This window comes from Blennius ocellaris (assembly GCF_963422515.1).
Source record: "Blennius ocellaris genome assembly, chromosome: 9".
Classification (NCBI taxonomy): domain Eukaryota; kingdom Metazoa; phylum Chordata; class Actinopteri; order Blenniiformes; family Blenniidae; genus Blennius; species Blennius ocellaris.
The window spans coordinates 16,565,049-16,588,871 of NC_137658.1; the positions used below are offsets into that span (position 1 = coordinate 16,565,049).

Here is a 23,823-nt window from a genome sequence, read left to right on the forward strand (position 1 = left end):
TCTCTGCTCTATTTATATCTCTCATGGAAATTGCTGAGTGGGCTCAACCAAGGGTTTTTCGCTGTAATTGATTCAAAATGCAAGTTGTCTTTTCCGTGGCGAGCAAGAGGAGAGAAGGATCCCCACTCCGTTACATGGGCCGCACACGTGTGAGAGATGGGGGGGGGGGGGGGGGGGGGGGGTGCTTGTCTTGTACACCGCATGGATGTGTTCACCAGATGCTGAACAAGTGCAATAAATACAGCGCGGTTATTATCAAGGCTGGCTGAAATCGCCAGAGAGCCTCTGTTATCCTATAATGACTGTAATGGGGGCCACACCCATAATATCATAAAACTGTGGTCAATTGTTGTGATTCATCTGCGGCATAATGTGCACTGCAGTGGGATCACATTTTCTGAAACATGTCTATTTTTCATCTGACTGCAGTAAAAGCCGATCTACTATCAATTACAGCAATAAAAAGATTAAATCAATTATGCCTGGCTGGGTAAAAGCCATGACACCCATTACGACACACGACTCCAGATATTTCACATTTTTAAAGCACTCTATTGAATAGATCTTATTTTCCTCAAAGATGCCGTTTGAGTTGCGGTCCTGCAGCGTTTCAGCGAAACAATGAAGATTAATAGGGGAAAGGCAGAATCCACACGGATACCAGGAATGTCGGCGCGCGTGTCGCCGGCGTGATGCGGCGGAGGAGCCTGCTTGTTAGTTTCAGAGCTGTGGGCTTGATGGCTGATGCCGGAGTGTGAATCACGTTCAGCCGCCGGTATCGCTGACAGCTCGCCACCCATCCAGAAACAAAACACCACATTCTGCAGCTGCATGTGAACAGTTGCTGTTATTTATGCGGGAGAAAAACCCATCCCCACTGTTTCCATGCTGACACACTGTGGAGACACATCTCTGTATATATGTGTTGTGCTTTGTTTTGGTTTTTTTTGTTGTTGTTGTTTTTAATCGTTTGTCTTCAGGGGAGGGTTCTTTCTTGAAGGATTTATGTCACAAACACAGACAGAGGATGTTGCACTCAGAGGGAAACGTATGGCTGAGCTCCTCCTAAACAGCTGCACGACGGTAACAAGGCACACCGCCTCAGGAGAGAGTCACTGCTCTCCAGCTCACGTCAGTCTCTTTCCTCTCAGGTCAGGCCAGGATGCAGAATTCATGCTGATTCATGGATAATATTACAGTAATGATAACTGGTAAACGTGACAATTTGGATAACTATTCATTAGTTATGTGGGACATATTTAGCATCTAACGCTCTCAGAACTGGATTTATTTAGATTTTTTGGTTAAGCTGTGAATAAGTGTTGCAGTGAGTCAGTGCTTGTTTCTCCCAGATGAAATGAACTCGCCACAACCAGCTGAGGAAGCCACCATAATAGCCAGCATGTAGGTGTAAAGCTCATGCCTCTACTTTCTGGTAGATTTGAGTAATGGCTGGGAGAAATGTGCCAAATCCACTCAGTGATAATAACATAATAATATATCAATTTAAACCAGGCAAACAGCAAACTGATGCACATCTGTCAACATTTAGGTGTTTTATACAGAAATTAGCCTCAAATGCATTTAGTTTGGAAGGTGGCAGGAAACTGGAAGAACATGCAAATTCCACACATGAATCCAAACCCAAACAGAAAACAGAGATTTTTTCATTGCCGTCTTCACACTGTGTCATCTCGATATATGGCCAACTTTTAGCTCCTGTTTTACTTTTTTGTCTCTGATTTGGGTCTTTTGATTTCGTTTTAATTTCTCGGGGTAAAAACATTGAAATACATTGCTGCCAATTCTGCCAAACAACTTGAAATGGAACCTATCTACTTTCTAGTGAGCAGAGTAAAACATTAAGTCACTGAATCATCTAAAAACAGAAGGAGACCAAAAAAGAGGTGTAAAAAAAAATTATGCATTTCTGTTTTTAACAGCAGTTCAGTTGATTTGCTTAGGTGTCTCTACTTTTACAGAAGACTTTTTACTTGTTCTCCCTAAATTGCAACACAATTATCTTTCCTGTCTGTGACTGACATCCTTCATAGTTACTTGTTTTAACCTCTATGAAGGATGACAACAAGTTTTCACCTGTTATAGTAGCCAAATAATTTAGCATCAAAACTGAAGCCACAGGATGAATCTTGATTTGTGTCATTACTAATTATTCAGCTGCAGTAGCCACACTGATGAACATACTATTACTTTAACAACAGATACATTGTTTGTGTGCACCCGACTTCTTTTTTGTAAAGAAATTGAAGTAATTGAAGTTGAATTGGTACATATCTAAAAAAAACAAAAACAAATTAGACAAGTATTTGTACTTTCTACTTCAGTCAAGAATGTCTGAATAGGCTGAATTCTGTGGTTGTAGCATTATCAGGTAAGGGTCTGAATTGCTTCCACTTAAGCGCAAGCTCATGTGAAAAAATGCATTTTTCTCACTTGACAGAAAAACTTTTTTTCACTTTCAGTGAAAAAACAAAAGCCAAGCTCTCGGCAGATTGCCCCATAAATCAACTAAAACCAGTAAAGTGATACAGTTGTAGTCCATTTGAACATGTCAGATTGATTTGTTCATCTCATGTTAAAATTACTTGTTATTGGAAAAAAAAAGCCCACTTAAATACATTATATCCTGGATTTACATATGTACAAAAAATACTTCCATGTTTATTTATTTATTTTTCTTTGTTTGGTATAAACGTTCTGTACTGTACTTTAAGACAGTGGTGAGTGAATGTGAGTGTGTATTGTGTGTGTTAGAGGGGCTGCAGGTACACAAGTGTGTGTTTGACCAGTCGTCCGTCCTGCACCACCACCATCACTCCCATGACTGTGATGATGTCTGAGCTGCAGCGTTGACGTCATGTAGATGGCAGTGATCTCACAGTGTGCAGGTCATCTCTCCCTCTCTCTCGCTCTCTCTCTCTCTCTCTCTCTCTCTCTCTCTCTCTCTCTCTCTCTCTCTCTCTCTCCCCCCTTTGGTGGATTGCGCTGTTTCTAATCCCTCATCTCTGCTCTCTTATGTCTCCCTCCTTCCCCTCCTCTCTTTGCTCTATGTATTTCTCCCCTCCTTCCACCTGTTTTACCCCCCCTCTCATCTCTCTCTTTCTCTCTCTCCCTCCTCCCTCTGTTTCTTTAACCCATCCTCCTCTGCCCTCCCTCCCCTCTGTGTCTCGTTTTCCCTCCATCAGGTGTCCCAATGACTATACGGGGGACCAGTGTCAAAACTCCGTCATGGACGGTTTCTACAGTATGTCCATTTGCTCTTGTCTGTCTCCTTCCCACTGAGATGCTGCATGCCACATCGGAGGGGTTGGATGGAGGGAGCGCTGTGTGTGTGTGTGTGTGTGTGTGTGTGTGTGTGTGTGTGTGTGTGTGTGTGTGTGTGTGTGTGTGTGTGTGTGTGTGTGTGCGTGTGCGTGCGCGTGAGTGTGCGCGTGCGCGTGCGTGTGCGTGTGTGTGTGCATGCCTCTGTGTCCGGCCCTTCCTCCCCGTGTCTCCCCTGCTTCCTCCGTGGTGCTCCTCTGGCTAACAGAAACAACCAATCTCGAAAAGTCGTTTTTCACTCCAGTTGACGTGCTTGTAATATCAGCTCAAATTAATATAGAAATGATCTGAAATGAACTTTCAAATTGATATGAATCTCAAAATGCAACTGCTGCAGAGACTCACACGAAAGGAAACAGAGGAGACAGACACAATAAGAAACACAGGAGTTTGGAGTTATTTGCTTTCATTGAATCACTTTTGCTGTAGATGGTCCATCGGTGCTGCTGCATTTGTTAGCCATAAAAAAAAAAAAATTAAACAATCAAAGCTGTGTGGACAGAAGCTCATAACACAAGATTGGGAGTTCCTACTCTCTGCTGCTCCCCTGTTTCAAACAAAAAGACCTCTCCTATCGATTTTACCTTTGGAGAAAGACTGAAAATTGAGGCTTTGAGATGGAAAATGTTATTCCTTTTGACATTGTTTTGAACGGCCGCCAGCCATTACTGAAAGTGAGAGAGCGCCTGAAATCCGTACAATTTGGCAAGTGGATGAGATTAAGAGTTCGAATATTTTTTTTCACTTAACGAGATTTGAAAGCATCACTCATGTTTATTTAAGTGAGCCTCGCTGAGGTATCAATCCACATGTGCGATGGGATCCTTGAGATGGCATCAGAAGACCATGTCCCGAACTAAACCCGCCTCAGGTGAACGTTACACCGGTGCTTTCTGCACCCATGGATCATCAGACAGGAAGTCTTTATGGCGTCTGGCTGAAGCAAGTCTTGTCGTGGGTGTTGACTTTTAATATGTTCAGAAAATGTCATCTATTTGTGTCTGATCACAGTGGTATGGAAATAAAGCAACGGGTTGATGTTTTGGGATATTTACTTATTTGTTGTTCCCTTGTCTGTACTTTGAAGGCGAAGTTGAAGCCAGTTGGCTCAGCACTGAGGCCGGCGACGAAGGGGAATAGTTAGCCAAGTAACACTTTATAATTTGCTCTAAATTTTTGGGAGTTGTGGTTCGACTGGTCCTGCAGACTTACAGTATGATTTATATCAGTTTGCAATCCGACAGTACAACTAAAGCCCAGTTAGTTGTCTCTCTTTGTCTGGTTCGCCGTCTCTGGCTTCAAATTCAAAGTACAGACTTGAGCACTCCTCACACAACTTGAATCAAAAACTCTTCAAAAACATTTCCCTGTTTTCTTTCCCTGTATGACACCACAACCACACCACAAGACCCTTTTTCTTTTTTAAATGAATATTGTAATCAGAAACTTACATTTTTGCACCAAATTTTCTCAAATGGTAATGAAATTGAAAGGGTTTTGATGGAATTTTTGGCAAAAACATGAAGCCGCATATTTGACAGGAATCATTAACTAAAAGCAGCGACATTAATAAGAACAACACTCATGATGAGGTCATCTGTTTGTTCGTATTTGTCTGTATTTCTCATTACTGTAATACCACACGTCCAAAATGAGATAATGGTACAAAGGTTGGTTCATATAGAAAACAATTGCCAGTCTATGGAGTTGTAAAAAGGGTATAAAAAAAAGTTAAATGAATTTATTCATATTCAAATGGAAAGAGTCCAGGTAGCCAACATTTCACATCTTTTGATTTAGTCAGTGACATAAATATGTTTTAAATACATCATGCATACAATAACTTTTTCACACATTTGATCACAGAGCAAATGAGTGCACTTCCCAAAACGTCGACCTGTTCCTTTAAATGACAGGAATGCAAATGGGGTGTGTTTTGTCACTCTCCTGTGATTGCATGGACAGTGATGGTGAAGCACATGTAGTCGCTATTGACCTGGTCAGATGAGATCATGGGACATGAAGGAATATTAAAGGCCCCTGTGTGGAGCTGTGCTACGTCTCATGTAGAAATGAACCACCTTCTTTCATTGGCGGCGTGGTTCTCACGTGATGGTAGGACAACTCGTCCACAAAACTGCAACCCTGCACAACTCGCCCACGGATGAGATTTCAGAATTTTTAGGAGAAAATAAATCCTTTACAATGTACTTTTACACAATATTTCTTATTGATATTTTATATATTTAGTATGGTATCATATGGCTTTGTTTCTCATGAACACCCCCCCCCCCCCCCCCCTTTCGAAACTTCAGCCGTGCAGCCGTGAGCTGTGCATGCACGTTCCAACTCACTAATGGCTGTATCAGTCATATTTAATCATATTTATTATGTAACGTCGCTACTGTAGGAGCCCCGCAGCTCGTTAATATGTCGGAAGGCGGTCTTACGTGATGTACCTGAACGCATCACTCAAAACTGTCAGCTATGGCATTTCTGAAAACCATATTTCTGAAGGCCGTATCTGAGCCGCTGCACGGTGCTCCCCTGTTGGGTTTGCGCTCCGGGCAGCTGCCCACTTCGTCCAGCGCAAAATCAGCCACTGCTTATGTTTTTGTTTCAAATATACTTTGAAATCCTTCAAATCGATGATGCTGAAAAAAAAACATGGTCGTGGACGAGTTGTCCGTGGATGAGTTGTCCTAGAATCCGTTGCTGTCCAGGCAGTCACACAGAGATTGATTGGAGGGATGGGAAATGACCCACTGTTGGCTCATGCCACGTTGTCCTGCTTTACTATTTGTCCACTGTAGCCCGTTCCATTCTATACAATGTCAAATTGAAGCCCAGTGCAGGTTTTACACGTTGACGTATCATACTGTTTGTACTTTTTTTTTTCTTCCTCTTTTTGACCCCATCATCAAGCCTCGTCTACATGCTGGGACGTGTCTGTGCTTTTCTTTCATTTAATTTCTTCGCATCGTGACGTTGAATCAGCACCTTCTGTCGTTCTGGATCCGTGTTGATTTGCTCCTGGCTGATTTTTCCACTGGTGTAAACATAAAGCACTGTCAAGGCTTTAAGGGCAGCTGAGGTTGAGCGGGGACATTCGGCTGCACCACTATTCCCCCTCCTTATGGCTTCTAATGCATGCAAAGCCATGGAAATTGGGAACGCTGAGATGATCTCTCTGTAAATTATGTGAAAGGGTCATAATAGCTGTACGCAGCAGTAGTTGGGACAAAGTGCTATACAAGAGGTATGCTGTAATCAATACAAAGGCACACAGTTGCCATTAGTCAAACGAGTTACAGCATCCACCCCCATTTGCTGTGCCAGCCTCATCGACTGTACAGTGTTTTTATGTTGGAGAGTAACTCACTGCTTTTTATCTTTTGTTGTCTTGTTTTTGTTTTTTTCACTTTGTTTTCTTTTTATTTTTGTATTTCTGTACACTGTTGTGTTGTGTTTTTTTTTTTCACTCCAGAAATGAGATCTAGTAAATATAGCAGTAAGTGATGTGGCTTCTTGTCTTGCTGTCTTTGTCCGTCTGTCTGTCCGTCTGTCTGTCTGTCTGTCTGTCCGTCTGTCTGTCTGTCTGTCTGTCTCCGCATGACTTCTCCTGCCTGCTGCTTTCTCTGTCCTTCTGCCTCGTGCTTTCGTTTCCTCCCTTTGCTGTGGATTTCAGTTCCGTGTCCTTTAATTTCCGTGTCTTTACGTTTCTTTTATTTCTGTCATTTTTTTTCCGGGGGTCACAGAGCTGAGGCTGTCTGAGTTGTCTGTCTGCTACTGGACGGTACACGTGTCGGTCACCACGACCGGCCGCACTAATCAACCTATATCCTGGTTCAGCACATGCAGGATATGGACATAACATATCTGCTCCAAAGTGGACATTACACCTGACCCCATCTGTCTCTTTCTTTTTACCCAACAACTTTCTGCGCTGGCAGAGCTCCTCAGAATTAAATTTAAGGGTATGGACCATTATTATTTATTTTGCTGTGCTTAAAAGGGTTTGCCAAGATCCTCTCACAGTCACACATTATTGTGCCATCTTCTTTCTAAAACCAACAACTGGGTCTCTCTCAACCTGTCCCTCTTTTTCTCCCGCCCACTAACCTGGTTTTAAGACACCTAACCTTCCTTCTTTGCATGCACTCTTCTTTTTTCTGATCCAACAAAGTTGGAAAGGAAACATTCGAGAAAGAGACAAACTCATCGGGAACGAACAATCCCCTCAGCTCAAAACAAAGAAACAGAAAGTTGTGTTTATCTGGACACAATATCACAGCTCGAGCTCCTTCCTTTGTCTAAAAACCAGAGGGACGCTTCACCTCGTTGATAATTACAGGTGTCTGGCTTGTCCTCTGAGCTTTGGCAATGCGCACATCAACTTCAGTGGCCCGTTGCATATAAACATGCAAGCTGCAAGTGTTTTCGCAAAGCATTGCCAAAAGCAAGCGAAAGGCCTGACCGAGTAGTCTGTCCTTATTATTACGCCCTTGATTGACTTAGTGTCAGAGTGGAGAGCTCGCCTCTCCTAAATCACGACCGCTGCTCGAGCTTGCCTTCCCATTTCCCCCCTCGCCTTCCTGTATCAGTGCCCTGTGACACACACACAATGCCAAGCCCAGGCCCTCGTAGGCTTTTCGATCCCTAAAGAGGCCCGTTATTTAAAGACTCCCCACATCCCGTCCCTCACCCACAGTCCCCCCGCCCTTCAGCGGCGAATCTGGAACTTTTCGAAAGGGAGGGGGGGAGAGGTAACGTCACATTTCAGGTAAAGCTGGCAGTTTTTAATTTCGTCTACCCAAGTGTATATTATAGGATTTAAACTGACAAACTAATCAATTGACAAAAAAAAAAAAAATTTAATTTAATTTAAAAAAAAACCTCTGTAATAGGAAGTAGAGCCTGTTCCATTTTTCACCTGTCGGTGTCAGTAGTGAGCAGCGTTTAAGGTCACCTCACAATATAACGTGTTTGAGAAGTTTTAGGACATTGAGAAGTTATTCCTAGCCTGCAGGGCCGGTCATTTGGCCGTAACTAACAATTGAAGGACCTCTATAATCCAGTTAGTTGATAAGAGGACAAAGTCAGGTCAGTCTTCGGTTCCTGGGGACCCGTTTCTCCCTGGCCCTTTCTCCTGGACACGCCCCTGCTCCCCTCCCACTGCCCTTCCTCTCCTTGTCTCCTTCTTGTTTCCTCCTGCTCCTCCCTCTTCACCACGTGGTATTTTTTTTTTCTGCTTTGATTCTCTCCTTCCTCTTCCTACCCCTCATGTTCTGTTTGTTGCTCCCTTGTGTCGATGCGCTTGCTGTCCTGACACAGAGCGTTACGCCACAGCGAGCCCCAGAATCTGAATAAAAAGTTGCAGTCGCTCCACCGGGCAGGCGAGGTGTTCGCACACTAAACACCAGAAAAATACTTCAGAGCTTCATGAGTGTTTAACGTAACGAGGTGTAATGTGATCCAAGTCTCTATAGTTAAAAAAAAACCTGCATTCAGTGAATACAATGTTATTTGAAGAGCAAGATGCGAACAATATGCATGAAGAGACAATACAGTAATATATAAAACGGTGTGTTCAGGTTATTTGTAATAGATAATAGAAGGTGATCTGTGAACAAAACATAGAATTAAAAAAGAGCACAATACACAATGACGCTATATTAATATACCTTCTCTCCAAAACCACAAACATAATAAATAGTTTCATTCGTATTCAACCTCAGGATTCCTGACTTATTATCTCCTTACTTCCTCAGAAAAAAAAAGAACAGTTTGTAGAGTTCTAATTCTATTTCTGAAGTTTGAAGCAACTGGAATGAACCATATTTTGCTCAATCATAGTTGATGATTTGATGGTTTCCATTGCACCTCCTCCAGAGGGCAGCTAACTCTTCTTTTCAGGTTCGGATGTGCAAATGATTTGACAGGGTTGAAATGTTTCAGATTAGAGATGTTTGCTATTGAAAAAGGAGAAAATCATCTCTCATAATTGTTGGCTAACAGTGAAATTCCAAAATGCAAAGTTTGAAACACATTTAATTTTATAGCTACTTTATTTCCATTAATTTAGTTGAAACATTGTAACAAATACTATGCTTCTTTGGTGCATTTGTATAAAGTTACATTGTTTTACGTTCTTTCTTACGTTAAAAGAACAGATGATCTCTTTAATTCTGTTGTAGCATACAAGTTAATCACAATATTGCAACTTTGCATACACTATGGAAATCCCCAGGAAAGTTGTTCTGGGTATGAATGAATTTAAATGATCAAAATGCACTTGTACTTGCTTTAAAAATAATAATAAACCCCGATTATGCTCGTTTTTCTCCACACTGCTTCAGCCATCTTGAAAACAAAGTTGTTCATATTCAATTTCCACTTTGCAGCTCAGAACACAGAATAAGTGCAACAATTAAATTGAGTGTAAACTATAGAGCAGTACCCTTCTCCAAATAAGGTTTTATAATTTACAAAAAAAAAAAAACCCCAGCTGTTTAACCATGTCACCGCTGGATCAAAATGTAACGAGACCAGAATGTAGCTTGAAAAAGATGTCGACTCAGATTAATTGTGATGAGCAGACAGAGTCATTTTGGATCTATTTATAAAGGTTTATTGATGTGCAATAGCACCATTCACCTCCCATCTGATGCCAACTCAAACCAAAGCTGATATCACTGTTAAAGATCCAACACCGACGGGTGAATGTGTGAGGGTAACCATTAGATTATATGTTCAGTAAAAGCAGTTAATTATCTGAATACATCTCAGCCTCTAATGTGATGACCTTGGGATGGCGTCACTAAGCACATGTGGAGGAAGTGATTATGCCAACTCACAGGAAATAAGTGCAGAATAACCTTTAGAGTTGATAGAAAAAAAAGCAGTTCATTCATAAATTGTAGCTAACATGTCGGTCCTGATGTTTTATGTTGAGAATGCAAACCAGACCTACACAGGGCCAAGAGATACCGACAATCTCGTTTTTCAAAACATTTACGCAGATTAATATCAAATCAACATAGTGAGAGCTATGAGCTCCGTGAATACCTTATTCTGTCGTAACCTCTCGGGCCACTGTGGCGTTAACACTTTGAACTATGTTTTTCGTTGATCTTTTCCTCTTTCTTCATCTGGACAACTTGTGTTTGGTTCCTCCATCCATACAGGCATGCAGTCAGACCCCCTCCAGTGTCATCTGTAGCACCACACCACCCCACCCATCCCCCATTGTAGACACACTTGTTCAGGGACAGCAGGAAGTCTGTGTCAGGATGTAGGACGACAGTACATCTCTGCTTCTGATCATGCTGTTTACCAGAGAGTATAATTTGTTGTTGTAGAACTGCAGTACAGTTACCTCTGTGAGACATGTGATGTGATAAAGTTGTAGTACAGACAGCACAGGGGACAGGATGAGAGCAGATAATAGTGAGAAAACTGTTTGTAGTTAACATCAATAGAGTCGCACTCACACTGTATGTGTGTGCGGGCGTGCGTGTGTGTGTGTGTGTGTGTGTGTGTGTGTGTGTGTGTGTGTGTGTGTGTGTGTGTGTGTGTGTGTGTGTGTGTGTGTGTGTGTGTGTGTGTGTGTGTGTGTGTGTGTTGTCTGCGCATGTGTATTTCATGATGTCTATAATACACGGATGTGTGTGTGCGCACGTGTCTGTATGTGTGTGTACGTATATGCTTGTGTGTGTGTGTGTGTGTGTGTGTGTGCGTGTGTGTGTGTGTGTGTGTGTGTGTGTGTGTGTGTGTGTGTGTGTGTGTGTGTGTGTGTGTGTGTGTGTCCACAGAGGCGGAGGAGCTCTACCAGAGGCGGGTGCTGACGATCACAGGCATCTGTGTGGCGTTGTTAGTGGTTGGCATCGTTTGTGTGGTGGCCTACTGCAAAACTGAGTATGTCTTTGAAGGAGAGATAAATGACTTTCCTATTTATGAAAGACTGTAAACTAAACCTCCAAATTAACCTCCTGCAGAAGATGGGGGGGAGAAAGAAACTGGGGTAATTAACTGCTTTATCTGCTTGTAATGCAGCTGGGGATAGAGTACTAAGATCCTTTTCCCATGTAGAATGAAGTCATAAAATAATGACAATTATTTATTTGAATTGAGCACATTCATAGTCTAAATCAGATTACACTAAAGCCACTGTAAGCAGACATACTTTTCCACTGATATATTATTATACATGAAATAATTATGCTTTTGATATGAACATGTGCATGTGTGAATGCTCCCCGTTAAGCTTATCTTAACTCCATTACAAGGTCACATGTCAATTATATGCTATTTTTTATATTTCCTAAATGTTATTTTAGAATTTTAGAGAAGAAATGCTGTAAATATGTGGTTTATATGTGACCAGAAAGAGCAAAACTTTGGAGAAAAAAAACGAGGCTGAACTTTGTTGCAAATTTTAAATAAATGTACTTGTTTATTTTCTCTCTTTGTCATATGTAAAGCTATAATGTTGGGTTAATGCTAAAGTATCGGATCATTTTTAAACTTGTTATTACATATCAATGGAACCTGACTGGACCTCGTCGTATATTTATTCCTTGACATTTTGTAGGAACTCTAATCCAGATAGTTTATTGAGATTAAAGAGCCAAATTTAAATTAAAACATGAAGTTCCAGTAAAAGAAGTATTGACAGTCAAAGAGGTGGATGATATTGATCATTTAAAGAACTTTTACACTGAAGATAAAGAAAGCTTCACCTGTTGTTTCTTCATGATGGCCTCTCTTCCAGGAAGCAGAGGAAGAAGATGCACAGTCATCTTCACCAAAACCAGAACCAGTGTGTGGAGCAGCCCAACCGCATCTTGGCCAACGGGCCAAACCACCCGGGACCCGGTCCAGAGGAGATCCCCATGGTCGATGTGAGTTCACGATTAAGTCAAGATTAAGTTTAAATGGTCATGCTTAAATATAAATGTTATTTATGGCACTATTTTACTGGTTCAGCCTCCTCGAGATGAAGTTGGGCTGCATATTGCACCTGAACTAAGACGTGTTTGGCACTCCTGGTTTAAACACAAACTAAGCAGGAGTCGGGATGCGGTTTCATTGACGTCTGTGTCTTGTGGTGTACATATTTCTACTGAAGTTAGCACAATAATCAACTCATCAATACAGCACCTTGTTGTTCTCTTTCCAATAAGAACAATATCAGAAGTTTGATCTCATTGGAATAACAAACTAGAAACAAACATATTGATTTAAGTTGAACTCAAAAGAGCTGGACAGAAGACAAAGTGGCTACTATAGTAACTTATTACTGCCACCTAATGCACAAAAAAATCAATTACCTACATTTTTACATGCTGTGACTTTAAGTAAGTGTATTTTATTCTAGCATAAAGTATAAAAGTACAATTAGGTTGCCAGAAATCAGACAACATAAGACTTGAATTGTTTCTTGTTCAAAGCTCCTTGCATGTATTTAAATTCAATCCAATAGTGACCATTGTCATGTCCTACATTTATGGATGAATTTGTCATAAGATATAAAGGGATCAGCGTTTATGTGACAGTAAAGACAAACAAATTGACAAACAATTTCAATGTCTCACAGGGCAGCGAGTAAAAAGTGAATGAAATTAAGCGACTCTCCTTTTTGTTCATCCATGTTCTGGGGGTATCTTCTGTAAAGGGCTCATTGAGCTCCTTCATCATTATATTCAGGTCTGGACTCAAAAAAGTGAAAAATGAGGAAAATTCATACTTTTTTTTTTGCTACAGTAACCACCCTATTAATAGGATTTTGCTGTCAAATACCTTTAGATGTTCATGAATCTGTAAGTAAGAACAGAAAGGAAGAAAAAAAACGACCTTTGAGCCTGGTGTCAGCCTCCCCTGCTGGCTCCTCTGTCCTTAAAGATAATGTTTCGGATGGAGTTTGTTCAGCTTTGTCACTCCGCCAATAATGGTATTCCAGTCTTCAGAGCAGATCTGCACTTTCTCATTCCATCTGTGTCAATCTGTGTTTTTGCTTTACTTTTAAATTGGACCTGAGACTAAAACTAACCTATACTACCTGTGTTTACCTTGCATTACATCTCCAAGAGTGTCCCCACCACGGAGTGTGTGATCAGCCACGGAGCCGAGGGTGCAGGCAACTATGCAGGCAGTCGAATGTCGACCCGCTCCCACCACTCGACCACTGCTTCACATGCTTCCAGGTAGAGCCCACACATCCGTGAATGTTTTTAGTTCTCTTCATAGAGCTGGTCTCAGAAGAGACGATGCAGAGAAGCTCTGTCCTGGACGTCAAATATGACAAACATCACATTTCTTTCAGATTCAAAACTTCCTTTTTTCTGTTTTCCAGATTGTTTCACACAGGGCTCCACAGTGGAAAATCTATATATCTATAAATCTACGGTATATATATAACATAGTGTAATATATTACATATATAAATATGTAATATACCGGTACATATTTTCAACTAATTTATTGGGATGTTTACTTTCTGTATTGTCGTGGCTAATATTGATATAAACTGATCATTTTTCATGAAACCTGCGACAATGGCCCCAAAATAGGTTTTAGATTGAGTTTATAATCCGTGTCTGAAACCAGAAACTGGCAACAGTGGGAGCTGAGCTCTGGTGAGATTTTATGAACTGACAATATCAAAACTGAACCTCCACAGAAAGGAGTAGTAGTACAGAGAGAGTAGTATCCCCCTTTTGATTCCAGCACTGTTTGCACATCGGCCGTTACACACTAGCAGAAAAACAAAAGACGTAGAACATGTATTAATGTATTACTGTAACGCCAGTAGCAATGTTGGTAATACTTTAGTATATTCACAACATTCTTCTTAAAAATGATGTATTAACACCTTATATTGTTGAAGGTCATGTCCGGAATCAATATGCGAGGAGGACAATTTCTGAGTGTCCTTTAGTTTTTGTTAAACAGGGCCTGCAGTCATGCTGAGTTCATGCAATTAGGAACTGGAATAGTTAGATTGGAAGGCCCATTTCTCACTACGGATATTAAAACGTTAGAAACAAGCTAGAAACATGGCCGCACCGAGGAGTTCAAAAAATAAACACATAAGCCCGTCATCACTTGGAGGGTGATGAACGGTAGATGAAGGGGTATGATGTGATTTAACGTTTTCAAGTGAAAACAGAAAGCTTTCCTTGTGTTATGTGCGACTGTTTATACTACATCAGTGCTCCGAGACACTGAAAATGCAACTTTTTGAAAACAGCTCACACGGAGGAACTTGTTGAAAACATTTGGGGGGAAAAACAAAACTTTTCTGAAATGCTGCTCCTGCACATGTGCACCACGGCCATAGTAAGCAGTTGTTCTGCACATGTTCAGTAGATGGACACTGAGAACAGTGTTTGCCCATATTGTCCATATTCTCCTGCGAGTTGGCAGTTTCATAGTTGAGTCACCCGAAATAGAAATTCAACTTGGTCGTCTGTTCATACGAATGTCCATGTACTACTATTGTTGTGTCAATGTGAAACTTTTCTGAAATGAAAACACACAACAACAAAAAATGCGTTTTCACCTTCACTCAGTTTTGGAAGACCAGTTTGACATAGAAAGCTCAGACCTTTCAATTTCCCAGTTTAGAACTTTTACTTCTACCAGGTGAAATGAAGATGTATTTCCCCATTGGGAAGTGGGACTTTCCCACCTTCTCAATGAACACACCAGCAACATGCGGCTGCCTCTTCCATGTATATATTTGTCTATTTTTAGATGTTATGTCGATGTTTAGATGTGAAAAGGACCAGTTGTAGAGTTTTGGATTCATTCTGAACTGATGTATGAACCAAAAAAACAGATTAAAAACCTCCTGACCTCAATAACATGTGGATGTGGGAATGTGGACGAATCTGAGCAATGATCTCATCTGAAATCTGAACAAAACTAATGTCATGTTTCCCTGTGAAGTGTTTGCATTCTGTATGAACCTGTCAAAAACTACATAATCGGCCACATAATGGAGTCTTTTGAGTCAGTAAATTCATAAAAATCTAAAGTTCTATTTGCACTTATCAACTAAGGACGGTTTAGGTACTGTATATGTTGGAACTGAGTATCAGTCTAATGATATTGCCTTTTTTTTTAACCAGTTTAAAGTCTTAAAGTCTCTGCAGCTTGTGGAAATCGTTGGATTGAGTGTTATGTGAGGTAACATGAGGACACGGGTAGTGGCAAATAAGGTCAGCAAACACGGCAGTACAGACGAGTTCTGGGCCAAGACTTCCATCACAATCATCACCTGATAGCGCTTTAAGTGACTTCAACACACTTTATGGATCATTCTCTCTCTCCGCAGTAATCCTCCGGCGTCGGAGGCGTCCAGCCTCCGCAGTGCTGCTCTCACCTTTCTAACTGTCGCCGTCCTCTCCCACTCCCGCAGACACGAGGAGCAGACGTGGAGCATGGAGCGGACGGAGAGCATGAACTCAGACTGCCAGTCAGGTGGGCTGTCCAGCTCGGTGGGAACCAGTAAGTGCAGCAGCCCGGCGTGCATGGCGAGGAGGGCCGCCCACTGGGGCTGCACGGACACGTCGGGCCCGGGGATGCAGTACGGGGACTCCTACGACTCTCTACGAGACTCACCTCACAGTGACAGGTATGGGCAGGGTGGTGGTGGTGGTGGTGGTGTGAGGATGGAGGAGAGCCGGAGGGGTTGCTGCTTCATGTGTCAGCAGGATTTTTACCTTGTTGCGTGTTTTTCTGTCACTGCGGGCTTCTTTACTCTGGCAGCCCCTAGTGGCAGATGAATGTCAGGACTATTTTGAGTCTTAATATATTTGAATACAAATACTGGTGATTTTGACATGAAATCAGGTCTGTCGGGAAACATTTATGAGGCCATAGTAAGAGAAATAATATGACTTATTCTTTGTATTGACGCTTCAGTCCAGCCATTATTTAGTGAAACTCAGTTTTAATGGTTTCCTACACTTACCAATAATGTCTCACTTCTAAATTCATAATTAAATTTTGCATACCTTGCCTGAAATAGAAGAGTTGAACTTAAATGTGAATTTTAGCATATTAGATTTACAATAGCTTACTGATTATACATTCATCCTCTATATCCTGGGGTTGAGCCCAGCTCACTACTGGTTGCACCTTGAAAATCAGTACACAGAGAAGAAAATTTAAAATACCACACACATTCACAATGACCGGATATTTAGAGTAAATCAATTCCATCAATTCATGAGGAGAACATGCAAACCCCACACAGAAACCAGGAATCGAACCGGGAATAATATTACTTTGAGGCGCAAGCTGCTATAACCACTATACTAAAATAAGAGCTTACTTCATAGTAAATTTATTTTGTGGCTACATCATACAACTTGCGTTCACTTGCTATTAATTTCCCATTAGTGCTTCTTTTTATGTTTTTAAGTCTCTTGCTGCTGCGTACAGTAACAGTGAAGTGTAACGCAGCACAGTGCAGCAGTTAGACACTTCTTATGTCTGCAGAAGCACATAGACTGTAATGTTTTGTTGTTTATTTTTTAATATTCTTGAGAGCCACTGAGTGGGTGGCAAGTTAAGACGGAGGACGGACCTGAGCCAGCCGGCTGCAGCCTCTCTTAGAGTTTCCATGTTTCCTCTCGCAGAAGGTCTGTCAGGCTGCAGACATTGTTGTGCACAGTTGCAGATGAGAAGCGTGTTCCTGACCTACTATTTCTTCTGATTTCCTCAGATTGTTTAATGAAAAGCACCGATTCTCCTGTTTAGGACCCTGAAGCTTCTTTATCCAATAAAGCAGTCGTTTCTTGTAGAGGGGACGTGACGAACATGTGTACATTTTTGCCAAACCAAACAATTACTACGGAAAATGAGTACATTCACAACATGAAGCCAAATTTAATGAAAACCTTTTGGTGCGAAGTACAGTGAATTTTCCAAACAACTTCTCCGAGAACTGTTATATTATGCATGTTTTTACAAACTCACCCTGGCAGCATGACCTTGAGGCTAATGCTAGTTTGCTAACTTTCATGGCCACATCACTGACATCACAGCTCGGGTCTCAGTGTTGTGTTGTGTCTGCTTCTTTTAAAATATTTCTCCCCCCCCCCAAAAAAAAAGGAATGAATGTTTTTTTAGAATTTTTTGCAATTTACTTGTTGGGTCGGCCAGATTGAAGATTCTTTTTTGCCCGCAAGCCCCATGTTTAAACACCTCGTGACACGTTATCCTAAATAAGTTTCTCTGAATCATTTAAGATTAATGGCATTTGTTGGGCTGTTTGCACTGTTTCTAAGTGAAAATATTCATTTTGTGATTGCGAGAAGATGAACAGTTTGTCAGGGCCAGTCGTGTTGATTGTTTCCATTCCGTGAGTCATGATTTGCTTCGAGCTGAAAGTTCAGATTCTTCTGACCTCCTTCTTAAGAAGGACGTGGCGTTAGTCTGGTGACTGACTGGTAACCTCCTGCTCATGCTCGGCACAAACCAGAGCTGCCTCCGGCCCTGAACTTGGAAGAGTGGTGTAGAAAACAGATGGAGGAGGCATGCTGACAAAGTGGCTGCAGAGCTACTGATACGTAAGCTCTTTCTGCATCATCAAGTACATCTCACCTCTGCTTACACACCGCTCTGAATTAAAATATTAGAAATAGACTGTTATAATTATTCTCCTTTCACATATGTAAATGTAATCATTCAAACTTCAGAGTAATCAAAGCTTCGAGCCTCATCTGTGATCTCTGGTTGGGCCCGACATCAGAATGGGAACCATTTCTCTCAACAGTGATTCCCACAGTGTGGGCCGCTGCCCACTGGTCAGCCCTGGAGGTTCTACAGGTGGGCCGTGAGATGTGATGAACTGTATCAACAGAATATTTTTTTATTACTATGACTTTTAGCATCACGGATGTCCATATTGATTTATGCTGGAACAAACGTCTGATCAGAATTTGTATTCTAAAAACCTTATTGCTGTTTTGTGACGTTGGATAAACTGTCATACAGATTCAGTCTGGGCTTTCATGAAGCTTTGGCATCTGACGAAGTCCTGAAACTTCCATTGTCTGCAGTATTGCCCCTCTTCTCAGCTCCAGAAGAGTTGGACCAGAAGATGTGGCCTCTCTCACTCCTCCACCTCTTGCATCAGGCCTCAGTTTGTTAGGACAAACCTGCTCTCAGCCCATTTAGAGGACATTCTTTACATTTCTTATTCAAGTATTTATTGGAGGAGATTTTCTTTTTGGTATCTACTCCCTGACTAGTACTTGTACTTTTTTGATGAAATTTCATTATGTCTTCATGGTGTAACTGGAACAAGAATCGTAATTAAGCCATGACAGGACATTGACTGCAGTCAGGATATCTCCTGCAGACTAATTGACTGCACTGATCAGCTAAGTACCACTAAATCAAATATGCATACAATAATTCCATTTACAATTTATATTTTTGATGAATTGGCTTGACTTACTATAATTTCACAAATAGTTCCTTGTAAGATTTTGTCAAGAAAAGTCTACAAATTATTTACCATTGCAGTAAAAGGACATAATATCCCACTGAGTGACGATTATTGTAGAATAAATAGACGACGATAACTTGTTTCTGTGGTTTTCCATGTAGGTATGTGTCAGCGCTGACCACGCCGGCTCGCCTGTCTCCAGTGGAGTTCCACTACCCCCCGCTGCCACCCCAGGTGCCCACCTTCCAGATCACCTCGCCTAACACAAGCCACGCCCTCTCCCTCCCCCCTGCTGCCGCCGCCTACCACAGAGACGACGACCAGCCGCTGCTACGATGCCCCGAAGTACGTAGACAATGACAGGCGTGATGGTGACCAAATAACATGAGCAGACAGCGAGTCTTCCTGCCAGTCTTCACCTTCATCTTCTTAACTTCCTCCTACAAATGATCTCACATTCAGATATCTTGGTAAAATGGCCCCCATACACATGATGCATCCCACCTGTGTGTCATGTGAGTGTCGCGTTCACAAGAATTTCTAATTTGTATAACTCCCATTTATCCCATAAAAGGTGTCAACACTTGCCAGGAAGTGTTCATTCAGAGAAAGGGAAGATCTTTACCTGTTCAGAATCCTACCAATGGAAGGAAAGATCATGTTTTTGTTCCATCGGCTACAGAATTAAAGGGGGGAAAAAAGGCCTTTTACCTCGTGTTCATGTAGAAATTAAAAAGTGGTTTGACATGAAAGCGGTGTCAAAAAGACATCTTCCGAAAGGTAGATAGATGTGGGTCAAGAGGATGTCGGCAACAACATGCCATCATCACTTTATTGACGTTACCATCAATAATACATTTGAAATAATGACAAAATCAAACTCTCATGAATGAAAATATGATATGTACTTTAAATTGTAGCAGTAAAGAGGAAACATAATAAATGTTTGGAATTTATATTAAAAGTGTGGAACAGCTGCGTCGGGACCGGAGCACTCATACATTTTGTTTGTACCTGGAACAAGTTTAGAAATCGGTTCGTATGAGGCCCGGTGCTGTACAGGCTGTCCTCTCATCACTTGTTCATTCATACAACAAATCAGTCATGACATTATGGCTGTATGTGCAGGTCCACCATCACACTGTGATGTGCTGTGTGTCCTGATGTGATTCTATCAGGACCAGAATTAACATCGACAGTTGGAGCTACAGCAGCCACGTCTGTCCGATTGAACCACGTTGTGAGCTTTGTTCAGAATCTCAACATTTTTCAGTCTTTTTTATTTTCTTGGAATGCTTTTGTTAGACCACAGCAGACCAGGTGCTTCCCAGAAAAGCAGTATGTTAATAAGTCACTGCTCCAAACTTGCTCATACTTGTTTCTAATCCATTGACTTTTAGATCATAGAAATTATATATTTCAGTCAATTCTGTTCAAATGTTCTGGGTGTATTTGCTACATAATTCACGTCCTTCAAAAATCCGTGGCTTTCCATTTCAGGATGGAAGTCTGTATCGGCAGCCCCGGCGTCCTCGTCGACCTTATTTGACGGAGAGCACAGGAAGTCTACCCTCCAGTCCCTACCGTCTCCCTGACGATGAGGCCTACGAGACGACGCAGGAGTATGCCTCTTCCCGGGAACCCATCCGGAGCCGGCGCCGGCCGCGGCGCAACCGCCTCAACGGACACATCTCCCAGCGTTCGGTGGGCCTGCGGGACTACAGCTCACAGAGCTTCAGCCAGTCGGAGGAGGAAGAAGAGGATGAGGAGGAGGAGGAAGAGGACGCTCACGGGGAGAGCACGCCTTTCCTCAGTATGCAGAACATGAACATGGAGCCGCCCCACAGCGTCCCGGGCTTCCGCTCGTCGTCGGGCACGGACACACGGACTCACCGCGGGCTGAGTCGGCCGGGGACACGCAGCAACGGGCAGAGCCGCGGCTCGCAGTCGCAGCGCTGCAAGGCCGACAACATGCCCCTTTAAGACTGGACCTCCCACACGCCCCTCTGCCACCCCCTGCCCTCGACACCCCACACACCCCTCTCCCCACCACATACAACCAGTGGACTAGAGACCTGCACCTAGGAGAAATATTTTTATTTTGTATAACAGACAGATATTCTAAACAAATGAAATATTTATTTTCATTTCAGCAAAAATTGTCTACTAGCTAACAGCAAAGACTTTTTTTATAATGGGGGGGATATTTATATGTAAAGTTTTTTGATTTACAGCATTATGAGAGATGAAAAAAATATGATAATTACGTGCCAATTTTTTCACAAGTTAGATAAATAGAATAATATTGTGGTGCCTTTTGCTGTATGCTGAAGTCGGAGGTCCCATTGAGTTTTTGTAGCCTTTCTTATAAAGACTCCTCGTTTTTATAGAGACCAACCCTCTTCCTTCCTTTTGCTTTGGTTTGTTTCTTTGATTTGGGATCTTCCTCTTTTTGAACTGTGATTTGATTAAGTCATCATGCAATATTGATTCCTCCTGTGTAAAAGGTGTCTGTTTACATGAGTATCAATCCACGGACGCGCTCGTTTTCACAGGGACTTTCGGTCACTGACGCAGCCGGATGTGTAGGGTAGATTTCCTCGGACGAACACACATCGGTCATTTATGTCCCCGTTCGCTGCCTGTCCGTCATTTGTCGTTATTTCTGTGAGTTGTTGAGGGAGTGTGACTCCAGATTCCGGTGGAAAGGTGTTCAGGGTGCTGCCGTGACACTGGTGGTGGTTGCAGAGCGCGTGCGTGTGTGTGTGCGCGCGTGTGTGGGTTTGTGTGTGTGTGTGTGTGCGTGTGCGTGCGTGCGTGTGTGTGTGTGTGTGTGTGTGTGTGCGCGTGTGCGTGTGTGCGTGTGCGTGCGTGTAAGGTCACCTCATGAAGCCTCATTTGGTTGGCGCCTCTGTTCACCTTGTGGAGGCTGCGCTCCCTCGTTCTGACTGACCCGCTCCTCACACCCAATCCTCACGCTGCCAGAAGCTCCATTGCACTGTAAGACCCTCCCTCTGCGAGCAGTCATTGGCCAGGGAGCTGCCGACCCAAACCCAACCCAACCAATCCAGTCGTAATCCAGCCTGACTCTGGCCTCCCGTGGACTGCCCAGCCCGCCCGTTTCCTATGCCAGCAGCTTAGAGCCGCACTGTGTCTCAGGACTTCCCCATCACATCACAGCCAAAAGACTCCAAGCAGAGAGAGAGAGAGAAAGAGAGAGAGAGAGAGATAGAGAGAGAGCGAGCGAGTCGTCTCAGTCACAGTTCAGTCCGCAGGCCAGATACACATCCTCTCACTCTCTTTACTTTGTCCCATCCGTCAGGTTTTTCTTGTGTTTACTCGTGGCCATGATCAAGGGAGTGAGGAATATATATATATATATAAGAAGGAGCTACAGTTACTTTTTTTTTCTGTTGAAGGTGCGTGCGTGTGATTTGAAGTGATTACAGTGACAATGGAGAAAAAAATGTAGTTGTGCAGAGACCACGTCTGTTTGCTCTGATGCAGGGGCGTACCTAAGAAATCTGCCCTCTTTTACCCAAACTTACCCCCCCCCCTGAGAGGAGGATATCACTCTGGGTTTCTTCTTTGTTCAAAAAAAAAACAAACAAAAAAAACTTTATTGTTCCTCCCACAAGCCTTGGATTACCACTTTGTTTTGCCACACGAGCAAGGGGGGAAGGGAGCGTGGCTTTAATCGTGGTCGCTGCTAGTTTCTGACTTGGTTTTGTTCTCTTTTCTTAGCTCACAGCCAAACGGTGACATATGATAATCCAGATTACTTGCATCCTTGATTTGCATTTCTATATCTGTGTTATGGATCGAATCTTCTTTTGCTTGGTCATATTGACTGATTGATCTGTTAACTTGTCTGTCTCTGTCTTGCCCCGCCCCTTACAACCCCCTTCCACCCCCCCACACCCCCACCCCCCTGCATCACCCCCTCACCTTCACGTCTTCCTCTCCTCCTTTACCAGAAGCAACTAGCAGAGAAATTTAGGCCTCATCTCCAAACCGCACACCTAAAAGGTGTCAGATACTATGTGTGTGTGTCCCTTTTACAGTTGATTTCCTTACAAGTAGCCTTGTTTTGGTCTTTTTTTTTTTCTTCTTTTTTTTTTTACACAGACGATGCATGGATCACAGAGAGTATGTTAAAGTGGCAACAATCCCTCCTCTGATTCAGGGGACTCATACTAGAAGTATATAACCATATGATTTGGGTACACGGCCCAAAGGTCTGACTAGTTTTGTCTTACTATCACTGTAATCAAACTGGGATTTGCAACGTGGAATTACTGCAAGTGAGGATAGTGTGCTTCTAGAGCTAGTTGAAAATGTTAACAACCCCCACCCCCCACCCTCTTCCTCCTTCTCTTCCTCCTCACTTGCCTTTTACATATACACCCACATGACACATGACAATGCACACACTGACCCACAAACACAATTCACACACATATATACACACACAAACACACACATACACACAGACCTCCATGTTTGTTTGTCAAGCAGTTTGTCCTTTTTACCAACCAACTCTCTCTCCCTTTTCCTCCCCTCCTCCCCCTCCTCTTTCTTCCTCTGTCACCTCCCCTCTGCCCCCCTGCATGTCCTAGTGGTACTGGTAGTTGGGTGCATGGAAAAAGCAGCAAGCAAATCGTTTTTCCACTCGGTGAAAAAAAAATTAAATAAAAAAATGTGTCCTCATTTTAACATTCAGCAATAAATCCCCCTTCTCTTCATGTCCATCATTCTTGGAATATGCTAGATGATTTTTTGCAAGTTTTCTCAAAAACATACTACTTGTAAAAGAAGAGAACTCCAAAACCACCCCCTTCATATGGAAAAAATAAAACTTTATTCCTACCATTTTGAAATGGTCCTGTCATCTTTGTCAACAAGAAGAAGGGGGGAAAAAATAAACAACAACAACCTTGATGGCTGAGTGGGTAAAGACTGTTGTAAATCAAGTGGAGCAGTGAACGTCACACCAGGTGAGTCCAAGTCCAACA

At 42.4% G+C, this 23,823-nt stretch overlaps 1 protein-coding gene across 1 annotated transcript in view; it reads left to right on the forward strand.

The window, feature by feature from the left end:
• nrg2b (neuregulin 2b) overlaps window positions 1-21,208 on the forward strand; it is a gene marked incomplete at its 5' end in the record, with an annotated part of 59,347 nt that extends 38,139 nt beyond the window's left edge. Inside the window, 8 exons of the mRNA XM_080501962.1 lie at window positions 3,207-3,265; window positions 7,296-7,319; window positions 11,157-11,259; window positions 12,116-12,245; window positions 13,420-13,547; window positions 15,767-15,982; window positions 18,970-19,153; window positions 20,309-21,208. Of these exons, the coding sequence (XP_080358088.1) occupies window positions 3,207-3,265; window positions 7,296-7,319; window positions 11,157-11,259; window positions 12,116-12,245; window positions 13,420-13,547; window positions 15,767-15,982; window positions 18,970-19,153; window positions 20,309-20,791 (1,327 nt within the window). The 3' untranslated portion in view covers window positions 20,792-21,208. The remainder of the gene's footprint in view (window positions 1-3,206; window positions 3,266-7,295; window positions 7,320-11,156; window positions 11,260-12,115; window positions 12,246-13,419; window positions 13,548-15,766; window positions 15,983-18,969; window positions 19,154-20,308) is intronic.
• Between the last annotated feature and the right edge of the window lie 2,615 nt (window positions 21,209-23,823).